This window comes from Bombus terrestris, chromosome 4 (genome assembly GCF_910591885.1).
Source record: "Bombus terrestris chromosome 4, iyBomTerr1.2, whole genome shotgun sequence".
NCBI classification, from domain to species: Eukaryota; Metazoa; Arthropoda; class Insecta; order Hymenoptera; family Apidae; genus Bombus; species Bombus terrestris.
In genome coordinates, this window is record NC_063272.1 from 980,451 (window position 1) to 995,775 (window position 15,325).

Here is a 15,325-nt window from a genome sequence, read left to right on the forward strand (position 1 = left end):
CTCTCCTTGATGCCGTTCTTTCTTTTCATCTTGTTCATTCGCCGCAAATTTTTGCGATAGTTTTTCCTCTTGTACGAACGAGAATCTTACTAAACCTCGGTTCTGTAGCGACGTAGAAATATCGGCCCTCTCCGGAGAAAAAACGCTTTTTCGATTCATCGAAAAGAGACAGTAATAAAGAGAGCTTTAATCGCATCGATTCACGATGTTTTTCAGTTCCGTATACGCGTCATTAGCAGGATACATGGTGCTCGCGCTGAACAAGCTTTCCAGAAGGAGAGACGGAGTTCTAATGAAACTGTTTTCGCCGATGAAACTAACGAGCGTGGAAAGCAAATTAAAAAAAGGGAAAACATCCTTTGGAACGAGCAGGCATTGACGTCACTTTATTCATCTCGTTGTGGTAAATCAGTTAAATGCGCCGCGGCTTTTCATGCTTCCATGTAACAGTCGTAAATAAACGCAGTTACGCGAAAAATAGGCTTTCGCTCAATCGTTTTCTCTCGTTCCGCCCGTTTCGTGGAATGCTCTTTCCAATCGTTAAGCGACATCGTCGCAAATTTTTGTCACATTTATCCGATCAATCAACGAACCGTTCGTTCGCGTTAACAAAGGGATTTTTCGTAAAATATTTAATCCCCGCGAATGATTATTCCATCACCAAGGAAAAATGATTCCTTTCTACCCGTGACGTTCGAAAACATTTATTTCATCCGCGAAGACAGCGTCTTTGAAATTGCAATGGTCGCGATGTACGTCGCTCACGGTGACAAACAACCCTGGGTTTGACGGGAAAATATAGAACGACGACATGACGGTTCGGAGAAGCGTCGAAGACAATTGCCCCGGTAGAAAGAATAAAAAGAGAGCAAAAGATCGGCTCTTTGGCAAAAACAGCCGAATATAACGTTCGTGTCTAGGAACAAGCCGAGAAATCAATCGGTTCGGCGTTCGACAGAATCTCTAGACTCGATAGCGAAACGCATGAGCGAACAACCGAATACACGCGTAATTGTACGCTATAGCGCAGATATGTATTACCAATTACGAGAGGTATCTCGACGGAAACTCTCTGCTCGATCTCAATCGACGTCATTACGGGTCTGGCCCATGCGCATCCAACCACGCCACGCTGAATTCAAGATCGATCGGTCGATCGTACTTGAGAGACGATGGAAAGCTATTACCGTGACCCTGTAGGCTTGTTCTGATTACCGAGCTTCGCTAATTAATGTACAACTCGAGAAACCGGTAAACGGTAATGAAACAAACGCGTGCTCGACAATTCGAGCGGCAACTACGAACGATTGTGCCGTCTCCGATCCCCTCGCGCCACGGTTTATCCGACAATCGCGATTTTCTCTCTATAAAAAAAAAAAAAAAAAAAAAAAAAAGGAAAAGAAAAGAAATGAAATCTTGACGAAGCGTACCTGGCGTGACGAAAAGCACGATACCGAGGAGCAGGGTCCTCGTTGCCACATCCGCGATCCATCGGATATCCCTGCGACACCATCGAAACCGATGCCTTTTCCCATTGACTCCTTCCTCCTTTTCAGCTGCGTTGATAGGTCTTGCGACGGAGAGCCGTAGCTTTCCGATTACGCCCGATCCGCCGTTCGAGCACCTCGAACCTTTCTCTTGTCCATTCCCCTCGTTCGCCTGTCGTCTGCACGGCCGGGAACCCGTACACGTGGGTTGACCGGAAGCGAGAGCCGCTTGCAAGTCAACTCTACCGGAAAAACGAATTTATCCCGCGTTAGAACGATTTCGCTGCTCGCTATATGTTCTCGAGATCGATTCGAGCGAACTCGACCGCTCCAGAACGGAATTAGAAATTCTTCCGGTCGAATGTTCCTTTACGAATGATCCGATACTTCGGTCTGCCTGGTCATCACTCTTACGCGTTAGGAGCATCGCAGAAAAATAAATAGAAATTTAGGCTGGCAAAGAAAATTGGCAGGCTTTACCTTTCTTCCTGGTCACGGGTGCTCCCCTCGGATGCTTGGGAGTCATCGTGTCTTAAGGAACGAGGTCTTTGGGGACAAGCGCTTCCTGAAAACCGGGACTCGAGCCTTCGCCGGAGGTCCGTGGCTTGTAGCCCTCCTCCGCCCCCCATACCCCCGCTCCCATAGTATCTGTAAATTATAAACGAACGTGTAAGCAAGGTTAGGTAGCGTGAGATTCGACAAGGGAGTTACTGTAAATAATTAAGGAAATAGGCCAATGCTACGAGCGCAATGAGAAATTATTCAGCTTTACGCGCCTTTTCCCGGAATCTACTCACGTTACAACCTCTCCGAGTATCTCGGCGTTGCTTCTGTTGCTGTGCTCTACGCTCCGTACAAACGCGTGATTTCACCGATGCGCAAGTTAATAGGTCGCTGAAAGCGCTATTTTATCGAGGCGAGTATCTACAATGCTTGTGCGGCGTGCCTAAAATTTCCCGCAACCTTATCCCCCCGAGACATCGCAGCGATAGGAGATCGAACCGGATTATACGCACAAGCACCGATAATTGATGATAGCAAGAAGTAAAACGATATCACGGCGTTTGCGTTTCAATTAAATCCAACGATAAATTATGCCGACGATCTAATCGCGCATTCGAATATAATTATATGTTTGCCACATCTGGTAATCAATGCGGTCAATAAATAGCAAAGGGCGTTTCCCTTGTTATCGAATCGCGATATTTTCAATTTGCACCGAACGAGCTACTTAATTCCGGAACGCGTAACACGAACCGCGATAACCGCATGTCTCGATCAGCTTTTTTTTACCTCATTTATCGGACGATGTAGTCACGAAAACGGCATAATGCCGTGAGATAATGCCTTAATCGATTCGCCAGTCGTTTGATCCACGATCCCTATCGCGCAACTCGATTATTCTGCCGAGAACCAACTCGAGCCAGCCGATAAGGGTTCGATTACTCGACTTAACCGCGAACTGATTTCTTCCTTCACGTCGATTCCTTCGTTCGTTCGCGTTTGCTCGTGATCGTGATGACCGGCCTTCGCGCTGTTTAACCTGTACGAGGAAACGAGGCGTGCTGCGCCTCAGAGTCAAAGCAAATTCGTTGCCGCGTACCAAACCAGAGATATCGGAGAGGTTTTCGATGCGATCCGACCGTTCGCGCCACGATTTTCACGATCCCTCTCTCCAACCGCTTTAAACGGAGAATAAGATTTCTTTCCTATCGCGAACAGAGAAACGGGACTAATTCTAAAGGCAATGTAATCCAACTATTCCACGGCTACGACCGATCGTTGATATTTGAAAAGAATCGGTAAAGCGAGTCACTTACCCCTGCCGTTCCGCCACCACTACCGCTGCCCGGATTGACCGCTCCCGGCGCCGATTTTCACCAACCTCGCCACTTCTTCAGCCGCCGCGACAGCCACCTTAGCCTCCACAGCGTGCCGCTATCATCACCTGTAAACCAGCGACTCGTTAGCGTTCGGTCAAAGTACACGCGTCACGTATTCGAAAAGGGTGTCTGTTCGTTCCCTCGGCTTACGCTTACGTCGTTACTATCGTGTACGAACGTATTCTTCCGAAGGCTAGTTCGAATTCCGAGCAGACGGTGCATGAATCGAATCGATTAGCGAAATACGTGCTTGTATGCGAAGACCGATCTGATCGATTCATGCTCGCTTCCTGGGAGAGAATCGATTCGGGGCTTTGAACAGAAACTTTGGACAAAGGGATAATAATTATGTCGCTTTGAGCAGCCGCATGGATTACGATGATCAAACGACCAGCATCGTGTTTCGGCAAACGACAAATATTTTCCAAAGAGGTCGATCATTTGATTGTAATCGCGTTCGCTGCTTAATTACGATTTCTTGGCCTGAACGATCTTAGGAATCACGATCTACGCGTGATTAAGAGTGATCGGATACGATTCGGAAGAGAGATTAGAACGTGCTCGGGTTAATAATCAGATTCTCGGGATATCGCCGTATTCGTATGGCTGTTCCGTGATTTCACCGCGAAACGGTCTGGTTGCTCGAGATTCCGGAGCTACCGCGTCGCAATAAAAACCGATTCTCGGTTTCGGAGAGATCAGCCTTTTGTACGCGCGTCATTCACGTACGTTCGTAAAAGAGAGTACGGCTCGCCAACGTTTACGATTATTGGCCTTTAACGCCGATATTATTCCGCATAGAGTCTTGCGTTTTACTGCCGCAAGGTGAACTACATTTGACGTACGACGATCTGTTCACGGCGCTTCCGTGGCGATCGGCAATGAAGCGCGCCATAACGTGAATTCAGTATGTTACGCGAAAAAGCTGACTGGTTGGAAAACCGTCAGCACCTTCGACCAGGATTACATGCTGCTAATAGAAGACGCACGGGGAGTAAAGGGATGCGTAGGGTGAAACGAGGCAGGGGGAGGAGAGTAGAAGAAGAGAAGGAGGAGGGTTAGTCGAACAATGGTACATGTCGTCCGTGCAATTCCCTCCTACCGAACGACCCACGACACCACCTGTCATAACTCGTCTTCGTGTTCCACGGTTATTAGCGCTGAGCCGGTGGGATTGACCAATATCTGCTACCCCTGTAATCCCTTGTTCCTTTCCATTCCCGACCTATCGCCACAAACGACACACGCACCCGGATGAACCGAACGGGAAGAATGATAACCACGACCAAATGAAATTTCCCGGATTTATCGAACATGCTATTTTTGCCGCGATTTTTTCCGGATTTCCTTCATTGCTGGACGTCTTTAACCTACCCTTGTATAACAAAGACTTTGCCACGATGGATAGAAAATCTTTCCTTTCTCCGAATTAAGTTTCTAGCGATCTACGCGATGGGCCAATCGTACGATTCATTCCCTTCGCGTCGAGTATTTTTGCGCGACACTCGACTACGTCCGATCTACCTATTCGTCGTTTAATTGTTGCTGATTTCTACGCAACACGATGTAATTTTTCGATTTTATCCACGTGCTGTGAGGTACGATGAATTACCGATGGAACCAGCAGCCGACCATATCCCAAAGAGAAGACGATATGCGGCTATGGAAGGATTATTTCACCAGTAAATTTCTCGACGCTCTTTTTTCTGTTTATTAGCGACAACGGCGGTAATCAAGTGCGCGCTATTTCTTGCGAACAATTGCCGACGTACGGGGTTCCCTTGACGGCGGGATCGCTTTACGAGCTTTCCAATCAATTACGGAGGAAAGTAAGTTTATTACTTGTCCGCTTCGGCGAAATTGCCGAAAGTTCGTGGTCAATTTCACCTCTGTGATCCGACAGTCTCTGGCCCTACGAGCTCGTATCGCGATAAACTTTATCCGCTGGCCGTCTGATACACGAGAAAATTAATTAGCGTGTCGGTACAAGCGTCGAGCCCGATGCAAATCTCGAGTTGCTACAGGGAGGAGTCCACCGCAATTCCGGAGCAACCCCTAACGAAAGACAATTCGAATTAGGCATCACGAACGATGAATGTATCTTCTATTCCGTTGCTGTTATTATTAACGCGAGGGTTTGAGAGCGAAGTAAACCGTTTCGTCAGTTACGCGGCAAAGCAAAAAACTAATATGCAAATATTTTCAAAGCACCGAAACATTGAATCGAAGCAAAAAAAAAGAGGTCAAATCGGTAAGCGTTCGCGGGTAATTTGACAATGCGGCAACAAACGCGGTTACACGATTCGATTGCAACTGGCAGCTACAGCTGATTCGATCAATTGTGAAAATTCGCCTGTGCTTTTTGTATTCTCGTATCACGTAACGAGTGGCGATTGCTATTCAAAATAGAAATTGCAGGGCCACCGGTGTATAAAGTTGTCTCCGTCATATCGATTCAATTACGGTCGCTCGTTCGCGTCCGCTTGGCTTCAACATAAAATTTTCACCGCGTCGAAATTTCCTCGGCGATACGACTCACGCCCTTTCCCCTTCTTAATCTACCCGTCTCGATTATATCGCGTACTCTACCAAACGGACCCTATCGCTGTTTAGCTTCGCCTTCCAAAAATTGAAATATTCGCGGAGACTTTATCGATCGTAACTTTCGACTAGGCGCACTCATCTCGCGCCAACCATTTTACTTCGGCCGAAATAATTTTTCAGAAGATCGAGTAAACGCATTTAGCAGCTTTCGAACGTGTAGATTCGGGCAGAGTAGACTGATCATTCGCAGTCGACGCTGTTTGAAACGTGTAGCAACGATGAAGGATGGTCGCACGGTTTCTCAACGCTGTCGCGTTACTTTCAAAATATCACGTCCGCGTGTCACTTAACCGTGTCATTTGGCATCCGGTCTTGCCCGTGCAGCTTCCTGCGCGCATTGTCAGCGCGGATCTCGTCGCAAATGCATGTTCGCGTCAACGCTGACCCCGAAGCCCTTTCAGCGACGTACACAAGAGCACTGCGCGTCTATTCGTCACGAAATCCGTTCGCGTGTCCTTGCGGCACGATGATGAACACGTTAATTATTACCGTCAAGGTTCCCTCGCCAAACTGCAGTGGCGGCCGATGGCAATAGAATTCCAGACTAAAAGGGAACGAACCCGAGGTCAGTCGATGATGTTTCACCAACAAAATTGAAACAGGTCTGTGAAAAGGATCGTCGAATGACCCTCGCGAACGCCTCGCAATCGCAATGTTTGCTTTTTCTCGTCGAGAAGCCTCTGCCCGTGTTCTGTTCCTTGGTGACCGCCCGCCAATCTTTTTTCCCCTTAATCACCAGCTTTCAAAACGAAATGGAAGTTGCGAACGCTCGTTGCAAGGGCTGAACTAATCGAAAATGATCGCGGACAAGTATGGAATACTTCGCGAATAAGAGTATCACGATATGGCTTTCTTCGCTAAATCGGGAAGAACTCGGTTAGAACGAGCCAATAAAGAAGAAACTTAGAATTCGTAATCACTCTATACCAAACGAGCATCGAACAATGAAAATAATGTTCAAGGGCTTAATTATGCAATGTCAATTAAATCTGCTGTTTCGTCCAATTGATCCAATTATATCGTCGGTCAAACCGGATGAAATTCTCGTAACAATGCATTAAAACGAGCCCTTCTCCGGCGAACATTTTTAGCTTCTCGTGGCTTTTATCGGCTGAATTCTCGACGAAATATCGTCGCCGTCAGGTTTCAAGGAAAGTTAAGAGTCTACGATGATCTTCTTTATAGGCAGAATTATCCGGAAGCGATAAAATGGACTTCCGTCGTCTCGAATACGTCTTTTAACCGTCTCGAAAAAAAAGCGGAATCTGTGAAATGAAATCGATTAAAGCAGTCAATGGACAAACCAAGACAGCTACGAGGTTGCACGGTTTCACAAGTTCGCCTGGCGATACCTCGGCCATTCATTAATCGTTTTCGCCGGGACTACCTCGACGTCGTCATTCAGGCTGATTCTCTCTTGCCATCCCTCGTTCCACGGTTCGCTTTACAGGCCAACTTCCGTGTAGCCTACCGGAGAATCATAGGTCGTATCTTCGACGCGGTTACAACTCGTTAAAGTTACCGGCCACGAGATTTTCACCCTTGTAAGTTTGCGAGGGACGTTGCGGGGAACGGGCGCTTCCAACGAGTATGCAACTCTTACCAGGATTCCCCGTGTCCGCGAGCATCTAACCGAACCGGGCGCGTCGGCGGTGATTACATCCGGGATAAGAACCGAGATGTATGAACGAGCAAAGATAAAGGGATAAGGGAGCGTGGATGTGACTTCGTCGAGGGAAATGAAGAAAAGGGGTGAAGTGCCGAAGGGATGAAGACCACGCGAGGGAGAATGAGAAAGGAGAGAGAAAAAGGGAGGAGGCACGAGAGACAAGCGTAAAAGAGGATTCGATCATGGACAATATGTGATACGATAGAAATGGGTTTTAAAGTGGAGAGTGTTTAAGTTGCGCCCTTCTCGGGGGAAATCTCGGAATATCGACTGCGCTGCGATGTTAAACACGCTAGACCCTCGGAGACGCCTTCGTGCGACGCGAAGGACCAATTGCCGATCAAAGATTTCAACGATTTTTCTCTCGTTTCGCCCATGCTTTGACTGATAGTCGAAATAGGACGAGAAAAAAGGTGTTTCGATTGGAAAAGAGGAAAAAATATATCCACTTTACGCAAACCAAAGTCGAAACTGTCTTTGAAGAGACTCGACAGAACTCGAGAAGTCGAACGAAATTAGGAATTCATGTAGGTACTCCGGACGGATGTTGATAAATTTGTTCTCGTTTGTTTCTACAGGACAAAGGATCGATTGGACGAGAACCGGTAATTTGTAGGAAACTACTCGAGGATTAATCCACGTTGACAGTTTGACTTACCGAATCAACAAAACAGTGAATTCTATGCAAATTCTACTCTCGTGGTCCAAAGAGACATCGACGGTAGCGGCGAGTGAAATCGGTATTAATTCCATCGTAGTCGATGGACGAGTTTATTTAGTCCTCGCCTTCCTAGTCTGCGGCGGAATTTCCGAGGAATCCGTCAGGGCGTTCGTTCAACGACGAAACGAATAAACTCTTCCTCGAAGCGCTATTGTCACCGCGAGCTGACCTACATACATCCACATTCTTTCACGTTCGTTTCGTCTAGAATCTTCGCGTATCGTTTACTTTCGAAATGAGCAAAAACTAGAGAAAACTACGACGTTAGAATAATCGCCTCGATTCATAAACTCAAAGTTATTGTTGCATTGCAATCACTGTAATGGCATTAAACGTATAACGTCAGACACGTATTCTCCGATTATCACTCGTACGCGGCCTAAAGCCTAGGATTTCACGTCCCGACACGCTAGAGGGCAATTTTTCTTTACTTATGTCGATCGTTCGTCGAATCAAGGAAGGAAAGTGGCAGATTTAGCGGTCCTTTGAAATTATGTGCACTGATTTGTGACGAAAGTAGCACGATACACGCGACCACGTCGCCTGGGGCTTGTTGGCTTTACGATTCCTAACCGATAGCATCGCGAAACGAGGTACTTTAGACGAATAAGCCTACCACCGGCCAAACCGGCACCCTATCGGAAAAACGACTCGTTTCGCGCTCGCGTGATTTCTTGCCGCACCAAACGACTCCGCGACATAACGCGTCGTGAAATTTCAACTAGCGAAATCCAAGGGAAGATCCGACGAATAATTCTTGGATACTTTCGACCCCAGTGGACCCCAGTGCAGAAGATCGTGACCGATTCTCGCTGTTTGCACAATTGCATGATAAACGGGAACTATTCAACAACAACTAGCAACAATTCGTAGTGGTGCAAATTCGCAATGAAAGTTTACTTTTCCAACAACGAAGTTACGGTAGATAATGGAATGCAGCACAGCAGACCGTCTACGTTTCCGCAATGGCGATTGATGTTAACAGAAAAAAAGCGGACAGTGATGATTTTCGCGTGGCCTGACGAGAATAGGAATAAAAACGCGAGAACCCGAGTACTAGCGTTTTTTCTTCCGACACCGAGCGGAACGACGAGTTTAATTACAGTGGAGCGAAGCGTTTGCGCGATGTACAGTCGTTATTCTCAGCACAGCTCGCGACTGGTCGCGATACATTTATGGAAAGGTTCCGACGATATTTGCGGTACACCATAGCGGCGTAAAGCTCAAAGCATTTAGCGTGCTAGCGGCGATTCGTAGCACTGCGCAACAACCGCGAGCCCCGCAAAACGCGTCGCCAGCACCAGCTGCGACAGCATCGTCACCTAGTCGACCGCAAAACTGCCAGCGGAATACCAAAATGCGACTGGCGAGTACGCTCACCAGGCATCCGTGAAATGATACCCGGCACGAGCTCGAACACGCCGAAATAACTGAAACTTTTGCGGCGGTGCCGGCGTGGCGATGGATTCCAAGGATTCTACCGCGTTTAGGGTTCGGCTACCTTCTTCGAGCGCCGATACGAAAGCTCCCGCGCGCCTCGTATACCGCCCTTCCGCGATTTCCTGCTTGGTATTCCCTGCGATTCCTTCCTCGGCCTGCAGTTCCCCTGGTTCGTTCAATTCGTCGGTTTCCGGCCGATCGGAACGACGCGTCGAATGTTTGCCGGCTAAGCGAGAGAGAAAATCCTCTCCACGGAGATATCCTTACGAGCTTCGCGGTTTTGGCTCCAAGTATATTTGATTCGCGATGTAATAACGTTAAAGCTCTCGGTATATGCACTCACTCAACATACGAAAGGAGTTTGACCGCCTCTTCTACCGTTATGAAAGATCGTAAAGCTTTCCATACGGTGAAACGGCAGAAACAAACAAGAGGCACGGCGCATTTCCTCCCGCTCTTTTAATTCCTTCTCCCGGAGGCGGAGCAACAGCCGGCCGTTCACCCGGGGAAGAAAAATTTCAATTACCCGCACCCTCGAGTTTCTTACTTCTAGTTTCCGTGTGCCGGATGGTACCTATAGGTTTCGTCGTAAAACGGTCGCAACCCGGCCAACCGTCCGCCCAGAATGTAGAACAAATCCAAAGTTGTCTCATCAACTTTTCACTGGCCGCATACCGTTCCTGGAAGCTCGTTCAGTTATTCATTCGTGCGCTGGCAAAACGACTTGGCCACCAGGTCGTAAGGTCGGCGATCGATGCGTCCAACATGCGCTTTGTTTTCCGCATGCTACGAGCAACCGGAACGCGTTTCTTTTATCGATATTCAACTCGATTATCGAAATTCGCCGATCGTTTAGGTGGTTCATGCGAAATTACGGTGCCGCAATGCGAATCACATTGTCGAACATTTATGGAAGTTGTCGGGGCCGGTGACATAATCCAAAAAGAGTTAATTATCCTCCGCTATTAGCACGCTCTAACAATACGCTTAAACCGTGGGACAAATAAAGTACTGTACACGGGCTGCTCGTAATTTCGCGCTTAATTAACGTTCTTCCCTCTGGCACATATCTACACCGACCTCTTTCTTGTCGATCCATCTTTTCCAAGGTGCGAACCTCGGACCAATGATTTCGAGGTTAACGCGGCAAAGGGGATGTGTTAAGCAAGTCACAATTTGCACGGACCATTCGAAAGCATCGAATGAGCGAGACGGTGAAAGGAGGAAACAGGGGTTCAGAGGTGGAGGAGCTGGCTGATCTTTCTTCTTTTCTTTTTGACGCGTTAAGCAGTGAACGAGGACAGTGGGGCCACGAAGAAAAAAGCGAGAAATTCGGCTCGTTACGACCGGGGAAATACCTGGAAAGAAGAAGACTTTGCACGAAGTCGAATCTTTATCGACTCGGTCAGCTACCCGCAGCTGCAATTGAATCAAATGTACCATAGGGAAGTGCACTTAACCGTCCCTCTCGTCTCCTTTCTTCTCATCTCTCTTTCGACCGTGCTGCCACTGACAATCACTGACGCCGAACCGACTTCTCGGAGGCGGCGCGCCAATAAGCTCATTCCCGGACCAACAGCGCCGAAAGGGAAATTGCTGTCGTGAGAATTTACTCTGTCCATCGTATTTTTCCCCGGGAGAAAGCAATATCGCCGCGGTTCGACTTCCACTGGGTCAGCCGATCATTCCCTCTGCCATACCATCGGGTTTTCAAATCGAACGCATTTTCAATTCGTGATCCGAGAGTACTTTGATTTACTGGATCTATGAAATTTTCCTCGTTCGCGATGTTCCCTGTGGATCGTACTTCGTACATCAAATGCCAAAGGTTTGCAAAGTTCGAGTCCCAAGCAGCACGATCGCGGTGTTTAGATTTTGTGTCGAAAAATCCCAGTACATCTGAACGCCACGGACGACTGACGGTATTTTGTATTTCATGGTTCTTTTGTTAATAATTTTTATTGAACAAAACTTGAAATATTTATAAACTAATAGTACGCGTATATAACAATATAAATGTATTTCATAAAATAACAAATATGACGGGCGCTATTGCGCCGCTTGTTTCTCTTTGCAATCGATTAAAACAAGCACTATCGTGTTGTTCGGGATTTTTCGACCTTATTTTTTCAAAGATCCCTGGGATTCAAACGGTTAACAATAACATCGCGTGATTCTATTAACTCTGATAGAAATGATCGAATTGAAATTTCGTGAAAGGTACGATTTCTTCGCCGGTCCAGTACGAAACAACGTAAGTGCTACGAAGATATCTGATGCGTAGGTTCGCCACGATTCCTCATGAATTATTGCCCCGTCTCGACGGTATGCGGATTATCAAGTAGAAAAGTTCTCGCGAACATCGTAAATTCCGGTAGCACCGTAGGGCGTATTTTATCAGACGTTTGCCGGGGCATTGCACTGACTCGAATCCGATTTACCTAACCAAGTTTTAACATCACGTCAACGAATAAATAACGGATGATAAGACAGTTCTCCCACGTTATGATATCTAGACGTTGAGCGCGTTCGCTACAGCCGCTCTCAACCTCGTGGATTTGGGGACCGCTGACGTATCGAAAGTCTCCTTTAGCGATAACTCACGACGACGCGACGCTGCGCGTACAAATTCAAACACAGGCACACACCCGCATACACGTAGCCCTGTAACAAGCGTAAGCCACGGAAACAAGGATGGTCGTGCTTAAGCGGCGTCTACGAGCTGCCTAAAGCACGTGGTGCAAACTTAGCCGAACACGAAGTTTGAAACAAGTCCGCTTGCACAATACGGAAGCTGGTCGTTCTAACCAGACGGAGACACGGCTAGGCGTCGCAAAGAAAGAGAAAGGAAACTGCTGATGATGGCGGCGATGCCATCGAGAAAGCCTACTCCACCGTTATCGGGTTAAAGAGAGGCGCGATACAAGGTAACGTAATCGTCGGAGGCTAAGAAGCTACGAGTGGTGAAGAAGAGTTGACGACAAGGGTGTGTCTGAGCTACGATGGATATGCGGACGCGTTTAAATTCCGCTTAAAAGTCCATTAAGGCCGAATTAGGCGGCCTGCGTCTACCACCTCTGAGATCATCTCGTGATCCAGCCTGTACGAAATCGCTGCCGTAACTTTTGTATAATGCTACCAAAGAAGATTTGTCGCTCGCGTCGCGTACAGCTAAAGTGAGGTAGAGAACATCGAGGTCAGTTTAGCCGTGACAAAAGAAAATTCAGCGCAGAGTATACCGAGGCCCGGGAAAAATCAATGCAAACTATATTCATTTGGGTATTAAAATGTTTGTAGAAGCGGACAAAAGAAAAATTGACTGGACAAGGTTGACGTCGGCGATGATAAACAGCTACTGCACTGGCATTCGAGTGCTCACGTCCATTGCACTATACGGTCATTGTGCTTAGTTCATTTACGAGGATAAATCAATCGCGAGGATGTTTCTGCTTGGAAATCAACGCGATCCATGTTCGTGTTTGAATGCTTGGTTTTTGCATCGAAAAGTTCGCTGGAAGGCGCTATCGAGGGAACATCACAGCGCGAAGTCCTCTTAATTTTCGAAGCGCAGATGATGCAAAGAGGCTGGATAGTTGGATCGATATATCCTTTGAAAAGTTGGTTGGAGGAATCCGTCGCGAGAACGCGACTGCAGGCCGCTCGGGTTTAATTGCGTTTCACACAGAAACACGGTTAACTGGATGACCGGGTTTAATTACATCGTTCGCGGCTCCAAAGTGTAAATGCAATAGATGCCGGCACGCGCGCGGTTACAACGCGCAATTGAAGGTTTTATGAAAATCGATTTTCCATAAAGCGACGCGTTCACGTGCTACGTTAATCCGGATAAATTTGCGCACCATGCGTCAATAACGTTGCACGCGTACGACGCGTTCGAAAGCTCGTCCCGAGTTCTTTGGTTCAACCGTCTTGTTGTTCATTCTAGAGTGATTTTCGCATGCTCGACGGTTTTATGCGGTTTAACCGCGGCGGTTAACAATAATGGAACAGTCAACCAGATGGTATCGTGCAAAATGTGGAGAACACGAGGTTTTCGATTTCTTTGTTCGATTCATAATTACAGCGGACGTTCCTTTAACTGAGACCCAATAGCGTAAATTAAATGTTACTTGGCGCGAACGTAACCTTGTTACCACCCGTGTACTTCTCCTTTTTTCTTATAATTAAAACAATAAATTAACGTATAACTTATACCGTTTCTAGAATACGCGATGCGTAACGTCATCAATTCGTACACGCCTGTCGTCCGCCACCTGCCGTTCTCGACATATTCATACCGACATCAGCCCCGATGTTTGTCTCTACGGAGAATCCACGTTCGTCGATAACGTTCGATTACCAACGTCTCGTTAGAATAATAACTTGTTTTAAGAGGGTCGAATCTTATCTCGTACGCCTTTATTTTACTGTTAACTTGATCGAATAAGCCACGGGAATACTGGATTTCCGAAGATATCTGTGTTTCCACTCCTTCCATTTGGATGTTTCCGTTCGATCGATCTATTCGACTCCAGGTAGCTGCACGTTGGCGTACACGTAGCTGGATGGAGGCCGAGGTGGCACGTTACCTGCTCGTGGCCCGAAAAAAGACCTTCAACTTTCGACCTACGGAACCAAGAGGAAAAGGCATCGCGTGCTCAAGGAATCAGCACGATCTCGGGCCAGAATTTCGATCGGGTCTTGCGTCACCACTCGAAGGACAGATATTGTCTCGGCCCTTGTCAGTGTGTCAGATTGGGTAGAAAAAATCGCGAAGGAACCGCTGAATAAATTAACAGTTACGTGACAAGCGGATTGTGTCCGAGACCGATATTTAATGTTTAAGCAACCTCCTCAAAGATGCGGTCATGGACGTTTTATAGATTTCGTTCGACTGGAAAACGGCATTTTCTTCCTTCTACTCGAAACAGAGAAATCAAACGACCGTTCGTGCTCGTGGCACGAGTGCGAGATCAACGAATTAATAATAGGAGCAGCAGAAATTGTCTAGGGACGGTGGAACGACGAAATCGGAAAAACACGAAAGCAGAGAGTACGGCATTGTGGATTTGCATGATTGGTCAATCAATACCCTTCTGCTGTTGATAGCCGTGCTACTAGATAAAAACCATTCGACAACAGTGACGATGCATTTATTCAAGAGTAACGATTAAATTTCATTCCCGCAGTCTTGAGTTGAACGCAAACGTTCGTCGATACGACGAATCGATTCCTGAAGAAAGCTGCACGAAAACACGATGGTACTCGCTCCACTTTCCCGTTTAGCCGTTCGATCAACTCGCGTAATAAGTTTCACCGGTTGTATAGGCAGGGGTGGACGCGGGATTCGAAACGAAACACAATTCCGCAGCGACAGCAGTTTTTAGTCGATTCGAGGCGCCAGGGAATTCCGGCCAGGCGTATCGGGTCAAGAGAGATTAAACGAGAATTTGGTCGGCAGAAACGCGCGAGATACACGGCCCTCTGTTGTAAGCGCTACACCGCGAACGACGATGCCGTT

General features: G+C 47.3%; 1 protein-coding gene across 21 annotated transcripts in view; it reads right to left on the minus strand.

Moving 5' to 3' along the window:
• LOC100643265 (protein turtle) overlaps window positions 1–15,325 on the minus strand; it is a 156,704-nt gene that overhangs the window by 42,861 nt on the left and 98,518 nt on the right. For all 21 annotated transcript variants that reach the window (XM_048405537.1, XM_048405533.1, XM_048405536.1 and 18 more), the window contains 3 exons: window positions 3,308–3,435; window positions 1,968–2,135; window positions 1,431–1,729 (listed from right to left, as the gene is read on the minus strand). In XM_048405537.1, the coding sequence (XP_048261494.1) occupies window positions 1,431–1,729; window positions 1,968–2,116 (448 nt within the window). In that variant the 5' untranslated portion in view covers window positions 2,117–2,135; window positions 3,308–3,435. The remainder of the gene's footprint in view (window positions 1–1,430; window positions 1,730–1,967; window positions 2,136–3,307; window positions 3,436–15,325) is intronic.